The sequence below is a fragment of the Capsella rubella genome, unplaced genomic scaffold, assembly GCF_000375325.1.
Source record: "Capsella rubella cultivar Monte Gargano unplaced genomic scaffold, Caprub1_0 scaffold_4, whole genome shotgun sequence".
Lineage (NCBI taxonomy): Eukaryota > Viridiplantae > Streptophyta > Magnoliopsida > Brassicales > Brassicaceae > Capsella > Capsella rubella.
The window spans coordinates 6,407,087-6,428,963 of NW_006238920.1; the positions used below are offsets into that span (position 1 = coordinate 6,407,087).

Below are 21,877 nucleotides of genomic sequence, written 5' to 3' on the forward strand. Positions count from 1 at the left end.
GATTACGCACATATTTGGATAAGTTTCAATATTTTTAGTGATTTTTTTTTATAAAGTTTGACAAATGGAATTTTTAAAAAGTAGTATATGAAAATGAGTATTTTTGAAAATTTCCCAATTAAGTTTTAGCATACCAAAATCTAAAGAAGGTACCAAAGGGTGTTTTAGTGGCTCCCTTATAGATCCTCCGATTTATTTTAATATTTTTATAAATTTGGTGATTTGTGTGATACTAAATCTGATAATTTATGAAAGTATCATTTTAGAAATAAGAAAAAGCCGAAAAAACCGCCATCTATTTTTATTTTAAACGTTTAATACCTCATATTTTTTTTTGTTGGAATGACAATACTTCATTTATTTTATTTTACCATAAAAATATTTGTTTATATAACGATTGGTGAATTCATACTAACGTGTTAACAGTCTTCAACGGCATTACCAAATTATCTAATGGTGTTAAATTATAACCTTGGATGTTTTATCTATATATTTTATTACTTTTACTAAATATACAATGGGTTATCGTGGTTTGATGGTAAAGCTTCAGATTTATCAAACGAGGGTTACTTTTACTTCCTTATTGTGTTTCACCACCAAAGCTGTCGTGCCATAAGATACATTGCTCTGTTTATATCTCTGCTCTGTTTTTTCCTTTCCTTCTTCTTCTCCTTCCAACTACCTCAAGCACTTAAGAGATTCTTTAACCAATATTGGGTTTAGCTTTTAATATCTGGTCATTCATCTCCCCAACCTTGCAATATCTGGTCTTATGACAAAACACTAGCTCATATGTTCGATTGAATCAAAACTTGCCTGGATTCCCCATTGTCTTGGTTCATCAAAAGCATTGATATAGGATTTTACCCGGTTCAAATAATTATTGATCCAAATTTGCAATGATTAACTCACTATGAATGCACTAGCTAACTCAATCTAAGCTATAAAGATTTACTTGATTTCCAACTATTACTAATAAGGCAATTCAAATCAAGACAAAATCAAACAAAAGGAAACAAGATGCAAAAGACTAACACAATTCGAAATGAAACTAGGCGGGAAACAACGAAATTCAAACAATAACGAAAGGCGAATCTTCGAGCTAAGGTTATCGATCTAGGAGGATGAAGTTAAAGGTTATGGAGCTAGCAAATCACTTAAACAAGCATTATCCTTTGGCATAGAACTCTTAATTAGACTAACCCATTTTCATGATGCTAATCCCTTCACTAATCTATCAATAATCAACATTTATCAAATGGCAATCAATCAATTAATGAGCATTCAAACAAGTCTACATAGCCTCTAAACACCCTAATCAACAATTTTCAAAGGCTAGGAATGTAAAGATCTTAAAGGTTTTTCGTTGGGGAAATTCATCAAACACCTTCGGGCATGAATTCCCTAAGATCTAGAAACAACTTGATCAATGTTTTTCTAGCATGTTAAACAACCATTAAGCAAGAATAAACATAAATCTAACCCTAAGCTCCATAACCCTACACTAAATCAACCTAGATCTACCATAGCTCAAAGACTCTAAAAGACTACTCACTAGTCATTATGATTACACAATAGAAATTGATTATTCTTTGTGGAATCATTAAGAAGGAGAGTAGATTAAGGAAAGAAAAAAGTACTTAATTTAAAACTTGAATATTCAAATACAAAATATAAAAGATAACCTCAATCTTCCTTAAAACCCTAAAACAAAGCCTAGGTATTCCCAATTGGGATTAGAGTATTTATAGATAAACATGACATTAAACCGAAACAAACCGGAGCCGGGACAAACCGAACTTTTGCAATTTTATAACCTTCAACCGACATACCAATCGACCGGTTGGTCGGTTGACTCGCTAAACCCAACCGATCGGTTGATCGGCGATTGCTCTCAGACAGAAGCTCTCGTGTATGTGGCAACCGACCTTCTAACTGACCGGTCGGTCGGTTGTCATGTGATGGAAACTCAACCGATCGGTGGATTGGTCGGTTGATCTCGGACAGAAGCTCTCGGGTTTGTGGAAACCGACCACCAAACCGACCGATCGGTCGGTTGTCATGCGATGGAAACTCAACCGATCGGTTGACTGGTCGGTTGATCTCAGACAGAAGCTCTCGGGATCGACTCAACCGACCTCTCAACCGACCGGTAGGTCGGTTGTCTTTCTTTTCCTTCCCTTCTCTTGTTCTTCAACCTTGGTTGATCCAATTTTGACTCCGAAACTTGATCTTTTACTCCATTTGTGCTCCATGAACTCCTTAAAACTCCAAGTACCTGATAAGACTCAACAAATGCAAAATGTAACCTAAACACACTAAATAAGATGAGAAATGCATAAAACTATCCTAGAAATAAAGCTCAAAAACCATTAAAAACCATAGACATCAACTCCCCCAAACTTATCTCTTGCTAGTCCTCTTGCAAGGATTAAAAGATAAGTCGAAAGAGAGGTTTGAAGACGGGGATTCATAACCACAAAATATCAAGCAAAGGATTCAAACTAAAGTCCTCGAAGATAGTTCAACGGTGCATAAATCAAACATCGTACTCTCAAATATTTTCTCATGCCTAAGTTAATGCAATCTTCTAGTTCATTCTCATTCCATTAGCAAATACTCACAATCAAGTTGAAACATCTCTTTAACATTCATTAAAGTGTTTGGCGCGGTCTCGCAAATGGTAAGTGAATCAATCTCAATCGGTTTAGGGCAAAGGCTTTTTGAGGTGGCTTTGTTTGTTTGTTTCTTTGGGTGGCTAACTCTTAAAAGAAAGGAATGCTAGACAATCATGAAATCCATCTAAGACCAAGAACAATTTATGCATACAAAGATTAGCTCTTGTTATTCTACCCATCTTAGATATAGGATTCTAATTTCTACCATTTGCAAACCCTTTTCTTTTTCTTTTCAAACTACACCCATTGGACACTTTTGGTCTCATTTCTTATCAAAACACAACCCTCATGATCAAAACCTTATAATTCATTAGCCACCTAGGGAACCCTTTCTTTAACCACTAAGCTCTTATCTAATCCCACTTTCTTTGTCAACCTTTGCAAAACCTTTCCTTTTTTGGAGATTATCTTACCCAATTCTTTTTTTTACTTAGGTCTAGAGCTTCTTTCTTATAACTTTGATTCCATAGAGACTCCTTTTAAACTCAATGATCAAGCTTTTCACTTCTTATTCCAACCTTTTCTTCTTCTTCTTTCTCCCAAACCCAACCCAAATGTACAATCTAACCACCTAACTCTTTCATTTCCTTCCTAATAGCTAGCTCAAAAATTTCCAAATACTAGCTAAAACAAGAGCTAATACCTTGTCGTTCTCGATTCTCTCAAGATTTCACAATCTATAACATTATCAAGAAGAGGCCTCACTCACAAAATCAATTTAAGGGTTGAAATGAAAGGTAAGGGTTACGGGTAAAGGGAATTTCGAATCATTCAAGAGAGTGGTGAAAGGGTATATGATTCGATTAAGAAGAAATTACCATGAGAATGCATTCAAAAACCATAAGCGAGAGAATTAGATTCAAATTAAGTCCAAATACATAGAGATGCTTCAAAGATCATGTAAGTTTCACACAAGAAGAGATTGCTTTCAAAGAATGCAAAGGTCTAAGCATGAATTTTCATTTCTTTCCAAGATGATCAAGCAACAATGAACCATGACCGAGGGCTTTAAGATTCAATCCTAAGGTTCAATTTCTACAAGGCATTTTAATCATCATCCCCAATGCATATGCAAATGCAATCTACATGCTACTAGACTCGATTCTAGAAACAAAAATGTAAGTGCAAAACTACATGCATTTTCTTTTTTGATTTTTAAAATTTTTTTGATTTTTCTCAAAACATAGCTATTTACAATGCAAGACTCAAGAGAGGAAAAACAAAACAAAACACAACATTAGATGGTTAGTCTCTCCCCCCAAATTTAATTCACACCGTCTCGGTGTGAGAGAAGCCCGAGAAAAAGACTAACGAAAGCAAGAGAAAACAAAATGGAAATGGTATAGACAATGGTTAGAAATGGTACCATGGAGTGCTCTAAGGAGCGTTGCTAGCTCTCTTTGTCCGAGGTTTGCCTTTTTTTTGGATTGGCACTTGGAGAGAGCGTCGTGGTGGATCAATGGTCGCGGGGTTGCTTGAAGAACAATCCCCGGTGGATCATCGAGCTTCTACCTCATCATCATCCTCTGTTGCTTCATTACTTTCTCCATCACCCGCCTCATTGTCTTCTTGGTCCTCATCTTCACTATCTTGAGGGCGGTGCAAGTCCTCATCCTCGGAAGAGATATATTCCTCGGGTTTGAGCTTCTTAACCGTCTTGAAAAGCTTCCCGATGGCATAAGCTTGCCATTTGTTGATCTTTCTTTGAAACTTGATCACGGAAGAAAGCATCTTTTCCGTCTTAGTCTTCGGTTTGAAGTTGAATTTAGGAAGCTCATAAGTGTTGAGGCGGTAAGGATCATCTCGGGATGGTCTAGACGGAGGAGATGGCGAAGTCTCTTGAATCTCCATTGGTTCACCAAGTGGCATTCCACATTGCGCTACACTTACTATGAACTCCACTAGTTCATGGGAGGATAAACAAGTGAGATTACCATCGTCTAAAGGTAGCATGCACTCTCGGTCATCCCCATCTATGTCCGTGAACTTGTAGATGAAACGGTTGGGATCATTATTAGCCTTTAACGTCGAGGTGTTGACCAAGTAGACGTAGTCAATGTAAGCGCGTGACGGGCATGGAAGAAACGTGGAGAGATCCACTCCCGCTTTGGTGAAAAGAGGCGTAAGAATCCCGCCAATGTGTATAGCCTTTGCTCGTCCCTTAATGAGCGTCTTCTTGTACCCAACAAGATAAGTTGCAAAGACGCAACCGTAGTTCACATCATTCCCAAGGCAATCTTGCACAATTGGTCCCTCACCATATTCATCGGTATCTTCAACCAAAACGTTTTTAAGCCCTTGGAAAGCAAAACACATCTCTGTTGTTGTTGACGTACCCGTCTCACTTCTCCCGAACAAGGCATGGGCGAGGAGCTTCATCGTGTATCGCATGACCGGATGGCGAATCTTTGTCATCTTTGCCTTGTGGCTAACGTAGTTCCCTTTTGCTAGTGCATCCCATAAAACATCAATCTTCGTGAACTTAGGGAAACTCATCAAGCTATTGTTCTCAAAACCATAAGCTTCACAAAGATCCGGGATGGAGATGGTGTAGGCCGTAGACTTGATCTTGAAAGTGATGAGTCCCTCTTGAGCTTTAGGAACTCTCGGATTTACGAATGTATACTCCATTGTGCACAAAAAATCGATGGTTGGGTCGGGGTAAGTTGGATAATCCATTCGTGCAAGCACCTCAAGTCCCATTCCAACGAATAACTCATCAAACCTCTCAAGTATCCCCATCTTTTGGAGCAAAGTCCTATCCGCAAAACGGGTTGGATTGATTTCAAGGGGAGAGATTATCTTGAGGTTCTTTTTCTCACTCGCGGTCCAATGCCCAACCGTAACACTTGAAGGTTCTTTGTTAGCCGCAGGCTTTTGGCGTTTGTTACTCGGCTTTTTACCCCCCATTGTACCTTCAAATTGATCAAAACCAAGTAAATGACAAGAGAAAATCCATAGAAAACTCTAAACCTCAACTCTCAAATTGTCACAAAATAAAAGAATGAAGCACAAAGGGCTAATGTAGAGCAAGCATAGCCTCTACAAACCATCAAGAAGAACTAGATGCCACAAACTCAACAAGAATCTCAACTAACTTCACAATCTCAAAATTAAGCAAAATTCTCAATATAAACAAGTTTCCAAAGTTGCTAATAACAAATAGGAATCGAACCAAATAGTAAACACAAGTCTAAAGCATCACAAAAGCAAGAAAAAGAGATTAAAACCCCCATATTCTAACAAACTTTGCAAATTTTCGTCACTATTATAGCACATGAACCCTAAACCATCAAAACTCAAAATTTCTCACCTAATCATGCTAAATATGCACCAATAATCAATACCCAAGGTTCACAAGGCTTAAAACTAGCATAAATCAAGCCAATCGATCTAAAAATCGACCTAGAAAAGAATTTTTAATAATTATGCAACCCTTGGAAAAGAGATGAAAAGAGGAGAGATGAAGAGTGTACCTTGATTTTTAGAGAAAGAGCTTACTAAAATCGATTTCCTTGACCAAAATTAAGCAAAATAGCACTTTAAATCAACAAAAACAAGTGAGAATTGAGAGAGTTGTGAGAGTTTGAAAGAGAGAATAATGGAGAAGAAGAAAGAAATCGATCGGTGGAGAAGAAGTAAGAAGAAGAGTTTTGTGATTTTGAATCAAATCTGACCGGTTAAGGTAATTTCAATCGATTTCTGGGCTTAAACCGGGGTGATTTCGGTTCAATTTAAAGAAATTTTGGTTGAGAAGCACTTACCTTTGCCCAGAAAATCCAACCGATCGGTTTATTTGTCGATTGAGTTGCAACCGATCGGTTGTAAGGTCGATTGCGTCGAGTCAGATACTCTCGGACAAGCGTCAACCGACCGTCCAACCGACCGTCTGATCGGTTGACTTTACGATCGACCGGTTGGTCGTTAGGGGACAGTGGCGACGGATCGTTAACAACCGACCTATCAACCGACCGATCGGTCGATTGACATTTCTTCTTCTCGGTTTCGGTCTTAAACACTTCTTTAGATCAATTCCTGAAACTCCATCAAACCAAAAGCACACGAAAACATAAAATCTAGACAAAATAAAGAAAAATATGTACAAGGATACCATGGGATTGCCTCCCAAGTGCGCTTGTTTCACGTTTCTAAACTTGACGTTTCCACGCTATTAAAGCGATTTGAGGTTCCGAGAGAGAAACCGTGGTTCCTTCCTCGATGGAGTCAATTGAAAAATATGGCTTTAACCTCTGACCATTCACAACAAAATCATTTCCATCCTTGTTCCATAACACGAAAGCACCATACGGTCGAACCTCCTTAATCTTGAATGGACCCGACCAACGCGACTTAAGCTTTCCCGGGAATAACCTCAACCGGAAGTTTCGTGGCATGATCTTCTTGTCATGAAAGGCCTTGGTCCTCTCCTTTTAGATCTTGGCGTTCTCATAACCTTCAAGACGGATCTCATCAAGGTCATGTAGTTGGATCAAACGCTTCTCCGCCGCGGTCTTGATGTCAAAGTTCAACAACTTAACCGCCCACATAGCTTTATACTCAAGTTCAACCGAGAGATGACAAGACTCTCCAGAGAGGAGATTGAACGGAGTAGTACCAATTGGCGTCTTGTATGCAGTTCGGTAAGCCCAAAGAGCATCATCCAACTTCGTAGCCCAATCTTTTCTTGTAGCTCCTACCGTTTTCTCGAGAATTGTCTTGATCTCTTGGTTTGAAATCTCAACTTGACCACTTGTTTGCGGATGGTAAGGCGTGGCTACCTTATGCTTGACTCCGTGCTTCTTAAGGAGACTTTCAAATACCTTGTTGATGAAGTGCTTCCCTCCATCACTAATAACCACTCTAGGAACTCCAAATCTTGGGAAGATTATTGTCTTGAACAACTTTAATACAACATTGGCGTCATTCGTTGGACTAGCTACCGCCTCTACCCACTTCGACACATAATCAACCGCTACAAGAATGTAACTATTGCCATAAGAGGAGGGAAATGGTCCCATGAAGTCGATTTCCCACACATCAAAGATCTCAACCTCAAAAATCAGATTATGTGGCATCTCATTCTTCCTACTTATGTTTCCCTTTCTTTGACAAGAATCACACTTCACTATGAACTCATGAGCATCTTTGAACATAGTAGGCCACCACAATCCCGCTTGTAACACTTTGGAAACCGTCTTGAATGTTGCGAAATGACCTCCAATAGTTGAACCATGGCAATGTTGTAAAATCCCTTCTACTTCCTCTTGAGACACACATCTTCTATAGATCTTATCCTTACAAAGTGTGTAAAGATAGGGCGCATCCCAATAAAACCGGTTAACATCCTTGTAGAACTTCTTCTTTTCATAAGCATCCAAGTTAGGCGGCTCCACTCCACATGCTAGGTAATTTACCACATCCGCATACCAAGGCCCATTCTCATTCAAATTCTTTGCCTCTTCTAGCTTCATCAAATTCTTGTGGCTTTCATCAAGAAGTTGCACCGCTAAAAGTTGCTCCTCGGGGAGAGAGTCATTGATAGGAATGTCACTCTCAATCCTCAACCGAGAGAGATGATCCGCTACACCATTTTCAGTTCCTTTCTTATCCTTGATCTCAAGATCAAACTCTTGCAAAAGCAAAATCCATCTCAAAAGTCTCGGCTTAGCATCCTTTTTCGCCAACAAGTGCCTTAATGCCGCATGATGCGTGTGCACTATCACCTTAGACCCAACCAAGTAAGACCTAAACTTTTCGAAAGCAAAGACTATTGCAAGTAGTTCCTTCTCCGTCGTGGCATATTTCACTTGTGCATCATCGAGGATTCTACTTGCATAGTAAATCACGTGGAGCTTTTTATCCTTCTTTTGACCCAAAACCGCTCCAACTGCATAGTCACTTGCATCACACATGATCTCAAACGGTAGGTTCATACACCTTCACAACAAGAGAGAACAAAACAAGTAGATGTGTTATGTAACAATTCAAAAGAAATGCTTAGTCTCAAATGAACTAGAAATCTTAATGGCTAATGCAAATGCAAATCGGCAGCGGCGCCAAATCGATGTAGGATTTTACCCGGTTTAAATAATTATCGATCCAAATTTGCAATGATTAACTCACTATGAATGCACTAGCTAACTCAATCTAAGCTATAAAGATTTACTTGATTTCCAACTATTACTAATAAGGCAATTCAAATCAAGACAAAATCAAACAAAAGGAAACAAGATGCAAAAGACTAACACAATTCGAAATGAAACTAGGCGGGAAACAACGAAATTCAAACAATAACGAAAGGCGAATCTTCGAGCTAAGGTTATCGATCTAGGAGGAGAAGTTAAAGGTTATGGAGCTAGCAAATCACTTAAACAAGCATTATCCTTTGGCATAGAACTCTTAATTAGACTAACCCATTTTCATGATGCTAATCCCTTCACTAATCAATCAATAATCAACAGTTATCAAATGGCAATCAATCAATTAATGAGCATTCAAACAAGTCTACATAGCCTCTAAACACCCTAATCAACAATTTTCAAAGGCTATGAATGTAAAGATCTTAAAGGTTTTTTGTTGGGGAAATTCATCAAACACCTTCGGGCATGAATTCCCTAAGATCTAGAAACAACTTGATCAATGTTTTTCTAGCATGTTAAACAACCATTAAGCAAGAATAAACATAAATCTAACCCTAAGCTCCATAACCCTACACTAAATCAACCTAGATCTAGCATAGCTCAAAGACTCTAAAAGACTACTCACTAGTCATTATGATTACATAATAGAAATTGATTATTCTTTGTGGAATCATTAAGAAGGAGAGTAGATTAAGGAAAGAAAAAAGTACTTAATTTAAAACTTTAATATTCAAATACAAAATATAAAAGAGAACCTTAATCTTCCTTAAAACCCTAAACAAAGCCTAGGTATTCCCAATTGGGATTAGAGTATTTATATATAAACATGACATTAAACCGAAACAAAGCGGAGATAACCGGGACAAACCGGACTTTTGCAATTTTATAACCTTCCACCGACACACCAATCGACCGGTCGGTCGGTTGACCCGCTAATCCCAACCGATCGGTTGATTAGTCGATTGCTCTCAGACAGAAGCTCTCGGGTATGTGGCAACCGACCTTCTAACCGACTGGTCGGTCGGTTGTCATGTGATGGAAACTCAACCGATCGGTTTATTGATCGGTTGAGCTCGGACAGAAGCTCTCGGGTTTGTGGAAACCGAACTCCTAACCGACCTGTTGGTCGGTTGCCATGCGATGGAAACTCAACCGATCGGTTGACTGGTCGGTTGAACTCAGACAGAAGCTCTCGGGATCGACTCAACCGACCTCCCCACCGACCGGTCGGTCGGTTGTCTTTCTCTTCCGTCCCTTCTCTTGTTCTTCAACCTTGGTTGATCCAATTTTGACTCCAAAAATTGATATTTTACTCCATTTGTGCTCCATGAACTCCTTAAAACTCCAAGTACCTGATAAGACTCAACAAATGCAAAATGCAACCTAAACACACTAAATAAGATGAGAAATGCATAAAACTATCCTAAAAATAAAGCTCAAAAACCATTAAAAAACCATAGACATCAAGCATCAGTTGGTTGTATCCCACTCCCCATTGGAATGCCACAGCCCCCATATTTTAGTTTGGTTGCTATTGTGATATATGTATTGTTATAGTGATTTTGAGTTGTGAACCTCTCTGTTTTTATAGTCGATCCTCTGCTCTGCTCTGCTTTTCAGGAGATTAATGATATAAAATTTTGGTATAGCTTTTGCTGTTTGATGTCATCATCATGCTCTACTAAGAATCTAGTCGATGACGAGTCTTGTGCATGTAAGAATCTAGTCGATTGAGTACCGAGGAGGCTTGTGACAAAAAAAAGTATATAGAAAAAAGTGGCTTCTAGTAACATAGGGAAGTAAAATGGTTTCTAAAAGTATGCAGAGATGGTTTTTTATGACCAAGGAAAGTAATAGAATTAATACCAACAGCTTTATTAATTTAGTTTATGCATAATAATGTTGGTAGACAATTGAGATAAAGTGCGATATCAAGGAAACAGAATAGGTTTCCCTGAGTCGACAAGATTATTTGATGTAACTATATATCTGACAATAATGATATTTGGGGAAGCTGAGCAATGTTTCTTTGTAACTCTCTCTTGTCTACTGGATGTCGAAATCAAAGTTGTAGGGGTTCCATACTCCACTCTCCTCCCGAAATCTCTCAAAGAACATCACTTTCTTAGTGCGTTTCACCAACAAAGCTGTCGTACTTGTTATCCCATAGCGTTTTTCTTCATCTCCATCCTCCTGAATTTAAGGTTAATGAAAGAAAATAGATTAATGATACATATGGTGAGGAGGAGAGTGAGAAGTATCATCAAAACAAAATTAAGTTCAGTTAGATTCATACGGGAGAAATTTCATAGAACAGACAGGGGCGGACCTACATTGTGGTTGGTGGTGGCAGCTGCCACCAGTAACTTACAAATTATTTAAAAAATTACTTTGTTCATAATTATCAATGTAGCAAAATGGCTATGTTTACATGTATAATATATGAGAGATGGTGAGTTCGAATCCTGAAAGTGTCACTTTGCACCCACTTAATTTTTGGGCTGGGTCCGCCACTGAGAACAGAGCGTGCATCCCTCCGGCAGCATCGTACATAAACCTGCCAGCGATGTTTTCCAACTGTGGAAGTTGATGATCACCATCATCGATTTTAAGATCTTCAATCATGTGAGTAAAAAGTTCACGTAGGCGTGTATCCTAGGATATATATAGTTTCCACCAAAGAGAAACGTGGGTTGATTAGAAAAAAAGGCGTGGTCTAAAAGAAAAGATTAGGGGAAATATCCGACCGAGCCTAATTGTTACCTTTCGATAGTTCGAACAGTCGAGACCCCTGAGAGACAACGTATGAGTACCATAAGGAACTTCTTCTATTAAGACATCCGGATTATGTGCGCCTTTCATAATATGAAACATTGAGCACAAATTTAAGTCAGCGACAATAAGGTTAAACTCGCCATGACCATACATCATCTTCTTTTTTTCCATGTCTGCTTCTACGCTCTCGGCAAACTCCTGTGGACTCTCAGTGCCCTGTAATTAATCAAAAAAATCAACACCGTGATCAAAGAGATAGAAATGTTCTATAAGAAGAGAGAAAAAACAAAAGGGAGGTGTACGGTTCATACGTCAAGAAAATGGGAGGCGCACAGTTCCGGGGTGATTTCTCGACGATATTCAGACACCAGTGACGAGCTTAAAACGAAGGAGACTCTACCTTTTTTCGAAATACCAAACCATGTGCCGGAGTATCTTTCATCAATTCCCCTCAAGATCTGACCATTTTCATTCCAAGATGCCGCTCTTATGATCCTATTAATATATACAACAGGAAGAAGATTATAAAAAAAAAAAAATTAAAAAAGGCAACAAGATCAAGAGAAAAGTAAGCACAATTTCTTGCCTGCTTCCCCAGTTTTCTCTGTTCATCAGCACCAATAGTTGGTTTTCGCCTTCCTCTGCCCACTTGAATGCTACGATTCCACCAGCCATTGTTTCGTTTTTCAAAGAATATAAAAAGCTTTTGTTTGCTATTTGAATAACCTTGTTGATGTTTTGTGAACTTCTTTTGTATCTCTGTTTTTTTTTATGAGTTTGTGAGCCAAGAGCTAGGCTCTGTATTTATAACCGAGAGAAGATGTATGATATTGGATGATCTCTCTGCTGCTTTGTCATTTACCACTTCTTCCTCTTTTTCATTTTATCCATTTTCGGATATACAACAGCTAGCTTTTCATTTGTTTTCTATCACCATCATTCATCCTCTCTACTTCTCCATTGAGTAACCGTGTGTACTTGTGGTCAATAAAGCACTCACAATGTGCAATTTATAGTAATTAAGCATAAGGAAGATGCAAAATTTCAACAATCTTTTTCAAAACCATTGCACTTCTCCATGCTTTCTAGCTTTTTTTTGCTTCTGGAGGGAGGTTGAGTGATGAACATAAACGATCAACACTTTACTCATATTTTTACTATACTAAGAAATATTCCAATGAATTGGTTTCTCGCAGCACACACCGACACACAAGTTAACAACTTTTACGATGCATGATCCAAACCTATTATTAATTTGGTCTTAATTAGCTTTTCTTTGCGTGCTAGTGCTGACTTTACTTGTTCAAACTATATATAAAAAAATGTGACAATTAGATCGAAGAAGAAATGTCAAAAATGTGTATGGTGGAACGATCTAGACTTATTAATATTTTCAAGGACTCAAAAGTCCAAACTATTCTTTGTTCTTAGCTAATCTTTGGTGGTAGTCTTTGATTCTAGTAAAGACGAGTCATTTGTATGTGGATCAATTTAGAATTTTTTTTACTATTCTAAATATTTATAGTGGCACACAAGTTTCAGACTCAAAAATCCAACTAGTAGTATATGATCTTAATTTGCTTTTGTGATCCGAGTCTAGTGGTTCAAGTTGACCCTCTTTTATCAAATAGCCACCAAGTATTTATGATTGAGTAAGTTTAACAAAGTCTTTAATTTTAGACTATCTTTCTTTATTTTTTCCTTATATAAAATATATGTTAAGAACTCAAGAATTCATTTATTTACTCAAATTGTTTAGGTTATAGTCCTTTATTTTTGTGAACTTTGTCAAAAAGCACTGATGAGCGTCTTCTAATCTCCTAAACATTACTTTGTGTTTTTTTGTTTACTTGTTTCGCAAGAAACCAGCTTTGTTAATTAGTTCTTCTTGTGCGTTGAACAAATAATACAGAAATGGTTTTGTAACTAGACAGGGTTTTCACCATTGTTTTTCTTATAATTTGAAAAATTTAAAGTTAAGAATCTCTTAAAGTAGTTTTTTTTTTTAAATCTGTCCTCTTCCAATAGTTCTGAAAAATAAAGAAAAGTTTGTTTTGAAAATTATAACTTTGTGTAACTTGTAATACAAGTACGAACAAACTTCTGAAACGAAATGAACCAAAACAAAATCAAACAAAATGAAACTGGCACTGGTTAAACCAAATCTTTCTCTTCTTTCGAACATGGATAGAAAAATTATATTATAAACCTAAACTTAAGTAGTGCACACAATCAGACCTACTGAGGGTTACCCACGCCACTAAGGGGTCTTCGAGAGATTCTTACTGCTTACCCAAGCAGGAAAAGCCCTCGGAAACAGCTCTGAACGTCAGAAAATAGTCATTCCGGACAACTGCGCTGGCTGAATGGGAGAAGCACACCTATCAATAACTCGCCCGAGGGGTTCCTCCTTTTAGTCGAGTATGTAAACAACCTGAAACTATAATGAAAAACCATTTCGTACTTTTATTCTTAAGCTATAGAGTTTACATAACATACCTACAATGCGAATATCACATTCATCAAATCATCTTCTTAAATTTTGAGTAGTATACTTTTCTAGCTTCATTCATATAATTAGCCGTGCTGCAAAATACAACATCATATAATCAGAAGATAACACTTATGATTCCAATCAAATTTTACAAACTCTCAAATCATCATTAAACTTTATAATACAGAGAGCTCATGACAATATCATAATACCCCTTTCTGAGGTATGCCTTTGCCAATGTAGGTTTCAAACACAATGGCATTTGTTCGCATTGTAAACCACAACAGATAAAAGTTAAGAAAAATATATCAGATCACAAGAACCTTAGAATAACTATAGCAATCAATAATTTAACCTTAACACAAAACCCAAAAGCGTCAACAACGCAAGAGGAAGACGAATTGTCTAATAAAGCTTCAATCCTTTTACAATGGTTTCAGGGGGAAAGAAGAGTATTTTTCCAACCATTTTTCAAAAATACCCTTTTTATTTATCTTTTTTCAAAAATACATATCTAAATATGAAAGATTATAAAGTTTTATATGGGAGAAAAACCGAAAAATACGTCACTTATTTTTTATTTGGATGTTTAATACCTCATCTTTTTTGGTTGGAACAAAAATACTTCGTTTATTTTATTTTGTCATAAAAACCTTTGTTTATATAATGGTTAGAGAATTTATACCAACTATTTAACAGATGTTAACGCCGTTACAAAATTATCTAACAACCTTGTAATATCAAGTTTACCTTCACTCTATTAATTGAAATTTTAATCTGATTAATTTTGTTATAGAAAGGAATTTAATTGGCATAGGTAATTTAGAAAACAAAACTTTAATTCTGACCTAAATACAATAAAATCTCTATAAATTAATACTCGATAAATTAATAATCTCTACAAATTAATAATTTTCTCCGGTCCCAAGTTGGGACCAGTATAATTTAAGACACATTTCGATAAAATAATAAGATAATATTTTTTTGAGAATCCTTTGTAAATATATGGTCTCATCAATATTATAAATTAATAATTAGGTAAAATTTTCAAAATATATGTATATATAGACACATTATTTTTTGTTAGAGTTTATTTCTAATATTTTACTATATAAAATTTTTTTAGAATTCTCTTTCAAGACATAATAAATATTATTTTCTTTGTATTGATTATATAAAATACTAATTATCATGATTAAATCTTATTTTTAAATATTTTTTTGAAAACACTTTCCAAATTAGGAAAATCTCTATATAAATTAATAATTATTAATTTATCGATAAATTAAAATCTCTATAAATTAATAAATTTTCATGGTCCCAACATTATTAATTTATAGAGGTTTTACTGTATGTGTTTAACGGACGTTTCGTATAAATTAACAAAGCCCACTAACGAAATTTGGTTCCAAAGGAAAAATCAGAAGTTGGGGTTCCTAGATTTTAATAAATTTATTTTGTTGGTCTTTTTATCATTTGCCTTATGGCTCGCTCAAGGAGAGGAGAGTGTTTAGAAGAAACGATCTCAATAACATTTTAAAAAAAAAAAGACAGAGAAGCACCTAAGTCACATTGGGCAAGCGGCTTTACCACTTTGTCCGTCACCATGTGAAGAAGAAGAAGGACAAGAAAACAAAACCTTGAAGCAAGACAAAAGAAACCTATTTATTTTCTAAAAATACGAAGAAGGGGTAAGTGATATGGATCTAATTTTGGTGGATTGATATATACAAAATTGTTGTTGGATCTTGGATGAATAGAAAAGGTTATTGGCTTGGCCCAAGTTAGATCTATGTTTATGACTATTTACACCGACCTAGAGTTGGCTTTGACATGTATAGAAAATGTGATTGTGTTTTATACGACATATTTATAAACATGATGCTAAAATGAAAATATGATTTTACAGCTCAATATTAAGATGCAAAGGCATATATGGTTATTTGGCATCGCTAATTTAAAATTGATTTACCATAGATTATGATTTATGACAAATGCTATGTTTTATTATTTCATTCATATCACCACATACATATATTCTAAAGTCAATTATTACATGCATAATTGGTTATGATAAGAATAGTTGTATTTTTATATTACGGGCTGATGATAAAGAAATAAAAGCATGCACGTAAATCTAACAAGAGACATCGTCATGCACGAGTTTTTATTCCATTTCAGCTTTCGAAAAGAGAAAGCAAATATAAATCGCTTTAACCTTTTCTTAAATTGCAAGTTATTAATGCTCGTATTTAATCGTATTATTTATTTGTTCCTCAAAGAAGATGCAAAAACTTTAAAATTTCTCTGGAACATCTTCTATCCATATATTCGGAAGGGAGGTTGTTTACCTTAAATTCGTCATAACTGGGGAATTGATTGATACTTACTTAAAAGTGGCCATAATTAGCAATTTGGTTGAAGATGTACAAGACCTTCTGTATTTTTGGGGGCTAGGATTCATCTCTTTGAGACATAGATTCAATTTCAAATGGTTATTTTACCGTAAATATTTTACCGTTGAAGTTAAGAGATAGTATATCGTTATAGTTACTGTGTTTAAGAGTGGTAAAAATTAATAATATCAACATTTATCACTAAATACCAATGTGTGTCTAGATGTTAGGATATTTAGGAAAGATTTTTCGGGTTCAAATATTTTAGATCTAGAAATTTAATGATATTTTTGGAAAATAAACTTCATAATGAATCAATTTAGTGGTAATGTACTTTAGAGAATTTCCCAAACGAAAAATACTCTAAGTGAAAGTTTATTGTTTTAAAATCTTAAAATCTTACAATTTTCAATATTAGTGTACAATTAAACAATACTCTACATTAGTTTCACTAGTTTATCATAATTTTAATTCAAAACTCTCCTTTCTTTGTAGTATAAAACTAATTAAAAATTAAAATTTAACTATTTATCTAGTAAACCAAAAAAGAAAATTCTAAAATTTCTTTAATTAGAAAAGATATAAATAAACAAAAATAAAATAAAATAAAGAAGAAGACAAGAACGAATAAAATCACAGTGATTTTCACTTTTCAGTGTTTTTTTTTTTCTCCCTCATTACAAAACAAAACTAGTTCTGTCTGAAAAAAATTAAAGCTTTAACTCTCTTTCTCTCTCTCTTACACTGTTACTGTCGTCTCTCTGTCTCTCCAGTAATCCCCACTGCTCTAAAAAAGAAAAAATCATTAATTGCTGAAACCATCTCTCTCTCTCTCTCTCTATCTCTCTTCTTCATCTTTGAAGCAGCTTCTCTTAACTCTTTTACCGTTTCGTTTCCTCAAGATTGATAGATCTGATTCCTTTCAAGAAATGAGACAGAGAATAATGTCGGAATCAGTCAACTAGGGCTTTTTTAAAAAAACAGGGTCAGCGAGAAAAATGAAGAAGTATAGCAGAGAAGTGAGTCCAGAGAGAGCAAAAGTATGGACTGAGAAGTCACCAAAGTATCATCAAAAGATTAAGAAAGTCCCAATTGTTTATTACCTCTCCAAGAATCGTCAACTTGAGCATCCTCATTTCATGGAGGTTCTCATGTCTTCTCCCAATGGTTTATACTTGAGAGGTAATAATAATAGTAATCATAGTTTTTAGAAGATTTTGAAGAATTGTGAAGATTCAATTTGTGTTCTTTTTTTTGGAGTTTTGCAGATGTTATAGAGAGGCTTAATGTTCTTAGAGGTAGAGGAATGGCTTCAATGTACTCTTGGTCTAGTAAAAGGTATGTAACGTTCTTGATTTTGACTTCTTTTGAAGCAAGAAGAGTTTCAGATTCAATTTTTTTTTTTTTTATTCAACTCTGCAGAAGCTATAGGAATGGTTTTGTTTGGCATGATCTATCAGAAGATGATTTGATTTTACCAGCTCATGGGAATGAGTATGTTCTTAAAGGTTCTGAGTTATTTGATGAATCCAATTCAGGTGAAAATAATATTTTTTTGTTTTTGTAATCATGTTTGGTTTCAATGAAGAGGCTTTACAAAAAAAAACTATATTTGTGCAGATCAGTTTAGTCCAATTGTGAATTTACCTAGTCAAAACATGAAGCAAATAGTTGTGGAGCCACCATCATCTAGAAGTAACGATGATTCGTCTTCGTCTTCGAGTATGAATAATGGGAAAGAGACTAATAAGCATTCTCAAGAAGATGATGAGCTTTCTCCTGCAGCTCTTCGCTCTGTCTCTTCTGGTGTATCGCCTGATTCAAGAGACGCGAAGAACTCATCTTCTTGGTGTTTGGCTGAGTATAAAGTGTATAAGAGCGAGGGACTTGCAGATGCTTCTACGCAAACTGATCAAATTATGAGTGATTGTTCTAAGAAACCAATAGAGACCTTTAGTAGAGGTGTTTCAACTGATGATGATGGATCATCAGAACCTGAAACCAGCGAAATTAATCTAGCGAGCGAGGCTTCTTGTGCGGGGAAAGAGAGGGAGAGTGCGGAAATTTCGAGAAACTCTGTCTCGCCGCCTTTTTCCAATAGTGCTTCTTCTCTGGGAGCAAAGACTGATACTTTAGAGTCTCTAATAAGAGCTGATGTTAGTAAGATGAATAGTTTTAGGATTCTTGAACAAGAAGATGTTCGAATGCCTGCTCATTCGCGGCTTAGGGCTTCGAATATGCTTATGCAGTTGATATCATGTGGTTCAATATCAGTCAAGGATAACAAGTTTGGCCTTGTCCCAACTTACAAACCGAAGTTTGGCCACTCGAAGTTTCCGTCTCCTTTCTTCTCCTCATCGTTTATGATGGGAGATCTTGATCGTTTGTCGGAAACACCGAGTCTAATGGGCTTGAGACTGGAGGAGAAAGAATATTTTAGCGGGAGTTTGGTCGAGACAAAGCTACAGAGGAAGGATGCAGTGGATGGTAATGCTTCTCTTAAGCGTTCTTCATCCTACAATGGTGACAGGTAGATTTCTGAATCACTAGAAAACAAGTTCTTGATAGTGATTGTTGATTCTGTTGAATTGGATGATGTGTTATGTTTTGATGTTATGTCTGTTCTTGTTCTGTCTTTAATGTTTCCACTAAAAATACAACTTCAAGTGTGCCATTTTTGTTCTAAAGTTTAGTAAAGTCAATCTCTGTGAATTCTTGAGGACACATTTCATTTTGACTATTTCAGGGCATCCAACCAAATGGGAGTAGCAGAGAACGGAGTTTCAAAACCCGGTGGTTCGAAATACAATCCAGTATCGAGAAAGGCTTCTTCTATATTAAGCAAGCAACAACAGGGTAGTGAGTCCATGAGATCTCCTGTCTCAGAGAAGAAAAGAAACTCATCAGAAATTACAACCAAGAACATTCCATGTGCCACTAAAACACATGACGTTTGCAGTAAAAGAATAACCGAATCTTCGAGGAAGCCCGATTCGTTCAGAGAAGATGAGGAGAAAGTGATTGACGAAAGGTAAAACATTAACTTCTTGAATTCCTGTTCAATGTATTGATATGAACATATCATTCTTATTTTCATATCAGGTTTATGTAAAGCCTATCTGTGTATCTTGAACAGGCTTGCTTCAGGAGCTCGGGTTAGAATCGAATCGCAAGTGCCTTCAGAGGAGCCTTAAACCAAGTTTACAAAGAGGGTTTTGAAAACTAAAAGACCCTTTTGCTGGTTTGTTTTTGTGGCGGCAACTTTCTCCATTTTGATTGTAAATCTAGAAAGGTGTCATGTAAAAGAGAAAGGGGCAAAAAAGTTTCATAAAAAGCCTAAAAAGATCAGAGAAAGAGAGAACACTAAATGGTGGAATTGGACAGTCCCCAGAGAAAAAGTTGTAAGTAAATTGAGAGAAAAGAGTTTGGTAACAAAAGGTATTAATGTTTTGATGTGATGTGAGATGGAGAAGATGGACCACTGTTACTGTGATTGGTGTGGTCATTGTTTACTGATTGGTGTGGTCATTGGTAGGTTGGTTTTATTACTAATTCTATGCCGTTTCGGTTATCTGAATATATCAGAATCTGACACATGCCTTTATGATGTTCATGACTTATCCATTGTTGTGTTTCTTAAGATTTTGCTGATAGGTTACAGCAAAATTGAATTTGTTCCATGTCTGCATAAGTGAAGAAGACTGAAGAAAAGGTGCTGTCATATTTACTGGGTCAATAGACAATAGTATAAAGTAAAATAATGTTTATGCTAGTTGACATTCAATATTCATATTTTGCTTCACAAGTTTATTATAGACTGTATCTAGAGTTATGTTTCCAAAGATGTGATAGGTCACACCAATATTTAGTTTGTTCCATATGTGACATAGTCATCATGATGCATATATACTGCAAAGATTGTCACTGTAGTTGTGGAAGTTTTGTAAAAGTGGAGAAGTTGCATTAGTCAAGGGTTCTTGAGTTGTTGTTTTTTTTTTTTGCCTACGAACTCCATACACTAGTTTATCGTAATTGATTCTCTTCGTGAGAAAGCCAAACAAGTACCGACAAACCTACATGGGAAAAACAATAACTGCGTGCCCTTGCACATTTCGCGAATTTATCGGCACTAAGATTCTACTTCTGGAGATATGCCTAATGTTGAAATCAAGATCATATTATAGAAAAGCTTGAGAAGATTACAACACCAACGGTACATGATAAAAGACTCGTCAGCAGACAACATAATGTTTTCGAAGACAAAGAGATATCATAAACTCAAACAATGATATAAAGTAATAGTGATAAAAACTCGAGAAATGAAAAACATTAGCAATCATGCAGGTCATTTGTGATGGTCGGATAGAGATTTGTATGATTGCTAATGTGATTATATGAGTTAAGTAATTACTAATTAAGTTATCACAAGCTCTATAATGTTTGGTATAGATTTGTATGATTGCTAATGGTTTTTGACACTGCCATTGGGAATCTGTTCATGGATGTAGTTAGTATCAAATAATTTAAATGCATCCAATATAAAACCAAAATTCATAAATTTAAGTTAAATATTATAAATAAATTAAATGCGTCCGATAATTGAAATGCATCCACTTGACTAATATTATGTATGTTTATTAGTGACTTGTTTTGTTTTTGTCAACTCTGTCTACAATAGCTTAAAGTGGCATGATATTCCCTCTTTTCCAAATCAATCCAAATTTTTTTAAAAAAATCACACATATTAAGAAAACATATTAAAATGTATAGAAAATTTATTTTTATCTTTGTCAAACAGTTTACACAGATTATTTAGAAACAAAGTAAGTATATTATTATTAATTATCATTAACAAATAAATATTTCTAGAAAAAAAAAAATCAAATTTTTGGTTTTTGAAATAATTCATTTTAATAAAACATAGATTAATTAAGAAAATAGTAAGTATTTTTAGTAATGTCGGCTATGTTACTCAATCGTTTAATTTCTCTAATATAAGTCAACAGCTAGAAGGAATCTGTAAAATTGGTTGACCAATTTTATTTTATTTTACATTTTATATACATGATAAAATATGACAACTTAGTTTATAAAAATAAAAATAGTTAGTTATTATCCTCACCCGCCAAGACTCGATGTGTTTACTCAATATCATTTGTCTGTTTGTTGAGACAAGAACCAAAAACCGTGCATTGAACAGGCTTCTTCATAATTTAATTACGAGTATCCATAAATGATTAGTATTTGGAAATGATATACTCAGAACTGGCATAGACTGCGAAAGGTAATTTGATTTGGATGCAATTACGATTTGAATGTGAAAGTAATATAATTAGTTAGATTTATAAATGGAGATATGATTTAGATGCGATATGATTACATTATATTCTCAAA

General features: G+C 35.5%; 3 protein-coding genes across 3 annotated transcripts; 1 reads left to right on the forward strand and 2 right to left on the reverse strand.

Moving 5' to 3' along the window:
* Positions 1-3,839: 3,839 nt before the first annotated feature.
* Positions 3,840-6,202, reverse strand: LOC111831145. Its single transcript, XM_023784810.1, has 2 exons — positions 6,155-6,202; positions 3,840-5,593 (listed from the first exon to the last, which is right to left on the reverse strand). Exon 2 carries the CDS (start codon positions 5,586-5,588, stop codon positions 4,176-4,178), a length of 1,413 nt encoding a protein of 470 aa, XP_023640578.1. The 5' UTR covers positions 5,589-5,593; positions 6,155-6,202; the 3' UTR covers positions 3,840-4,175.
* Positions 6,203-10,864: 4,662 nt separating this feature from the next.
* On the reverse strand, positions 10,865-12,268 carry LOC17889231. Its single transcript, XM_023784600.1, has 4 exons — positions 12,180-12,268; positions 11,905-12,088; positions 11,582-11,809; positions 10,865-11,011 (listed from the first exon to the last, which is right to left on the reverse strand). The coding sequence occupies exons 1-4, from the start codon at positions 12,266-12,268 to the stop codon at positions 10,865-10,867; spliced, it is 648 nt and encodes a 215-aa protein (XP_023640368.1).
* Positions 12,269-17,266: 4,998 nt separating this feature from the next.
* LOC17887707 (protein UPSTREAM OF FLC) lies at positions 17,267-20,062 on the forward strand. The gene is made up of 6 exons (XM_023784075.1): positions 17,267-17,665; positions 17,752-17,821; positions 17,906-18,021; positions 18,104-19,013; positions 19,230-19,514; positions 19,620-20,062. Exons 1-6 carry the CDS (start codon positions 17,482-17,484, stop codon positions 19,675-19,677), a joined length of 1,623 nt encoding a protein of 540 aa, XP_023639843.1. The 5' UTR covers positions 17,267-17,481; the 3' UTR covers positions 19,678-20,062.
* The last annotated feature ends 1,815 nt before the right edge of the window (positions 20,063-21,877 follow it).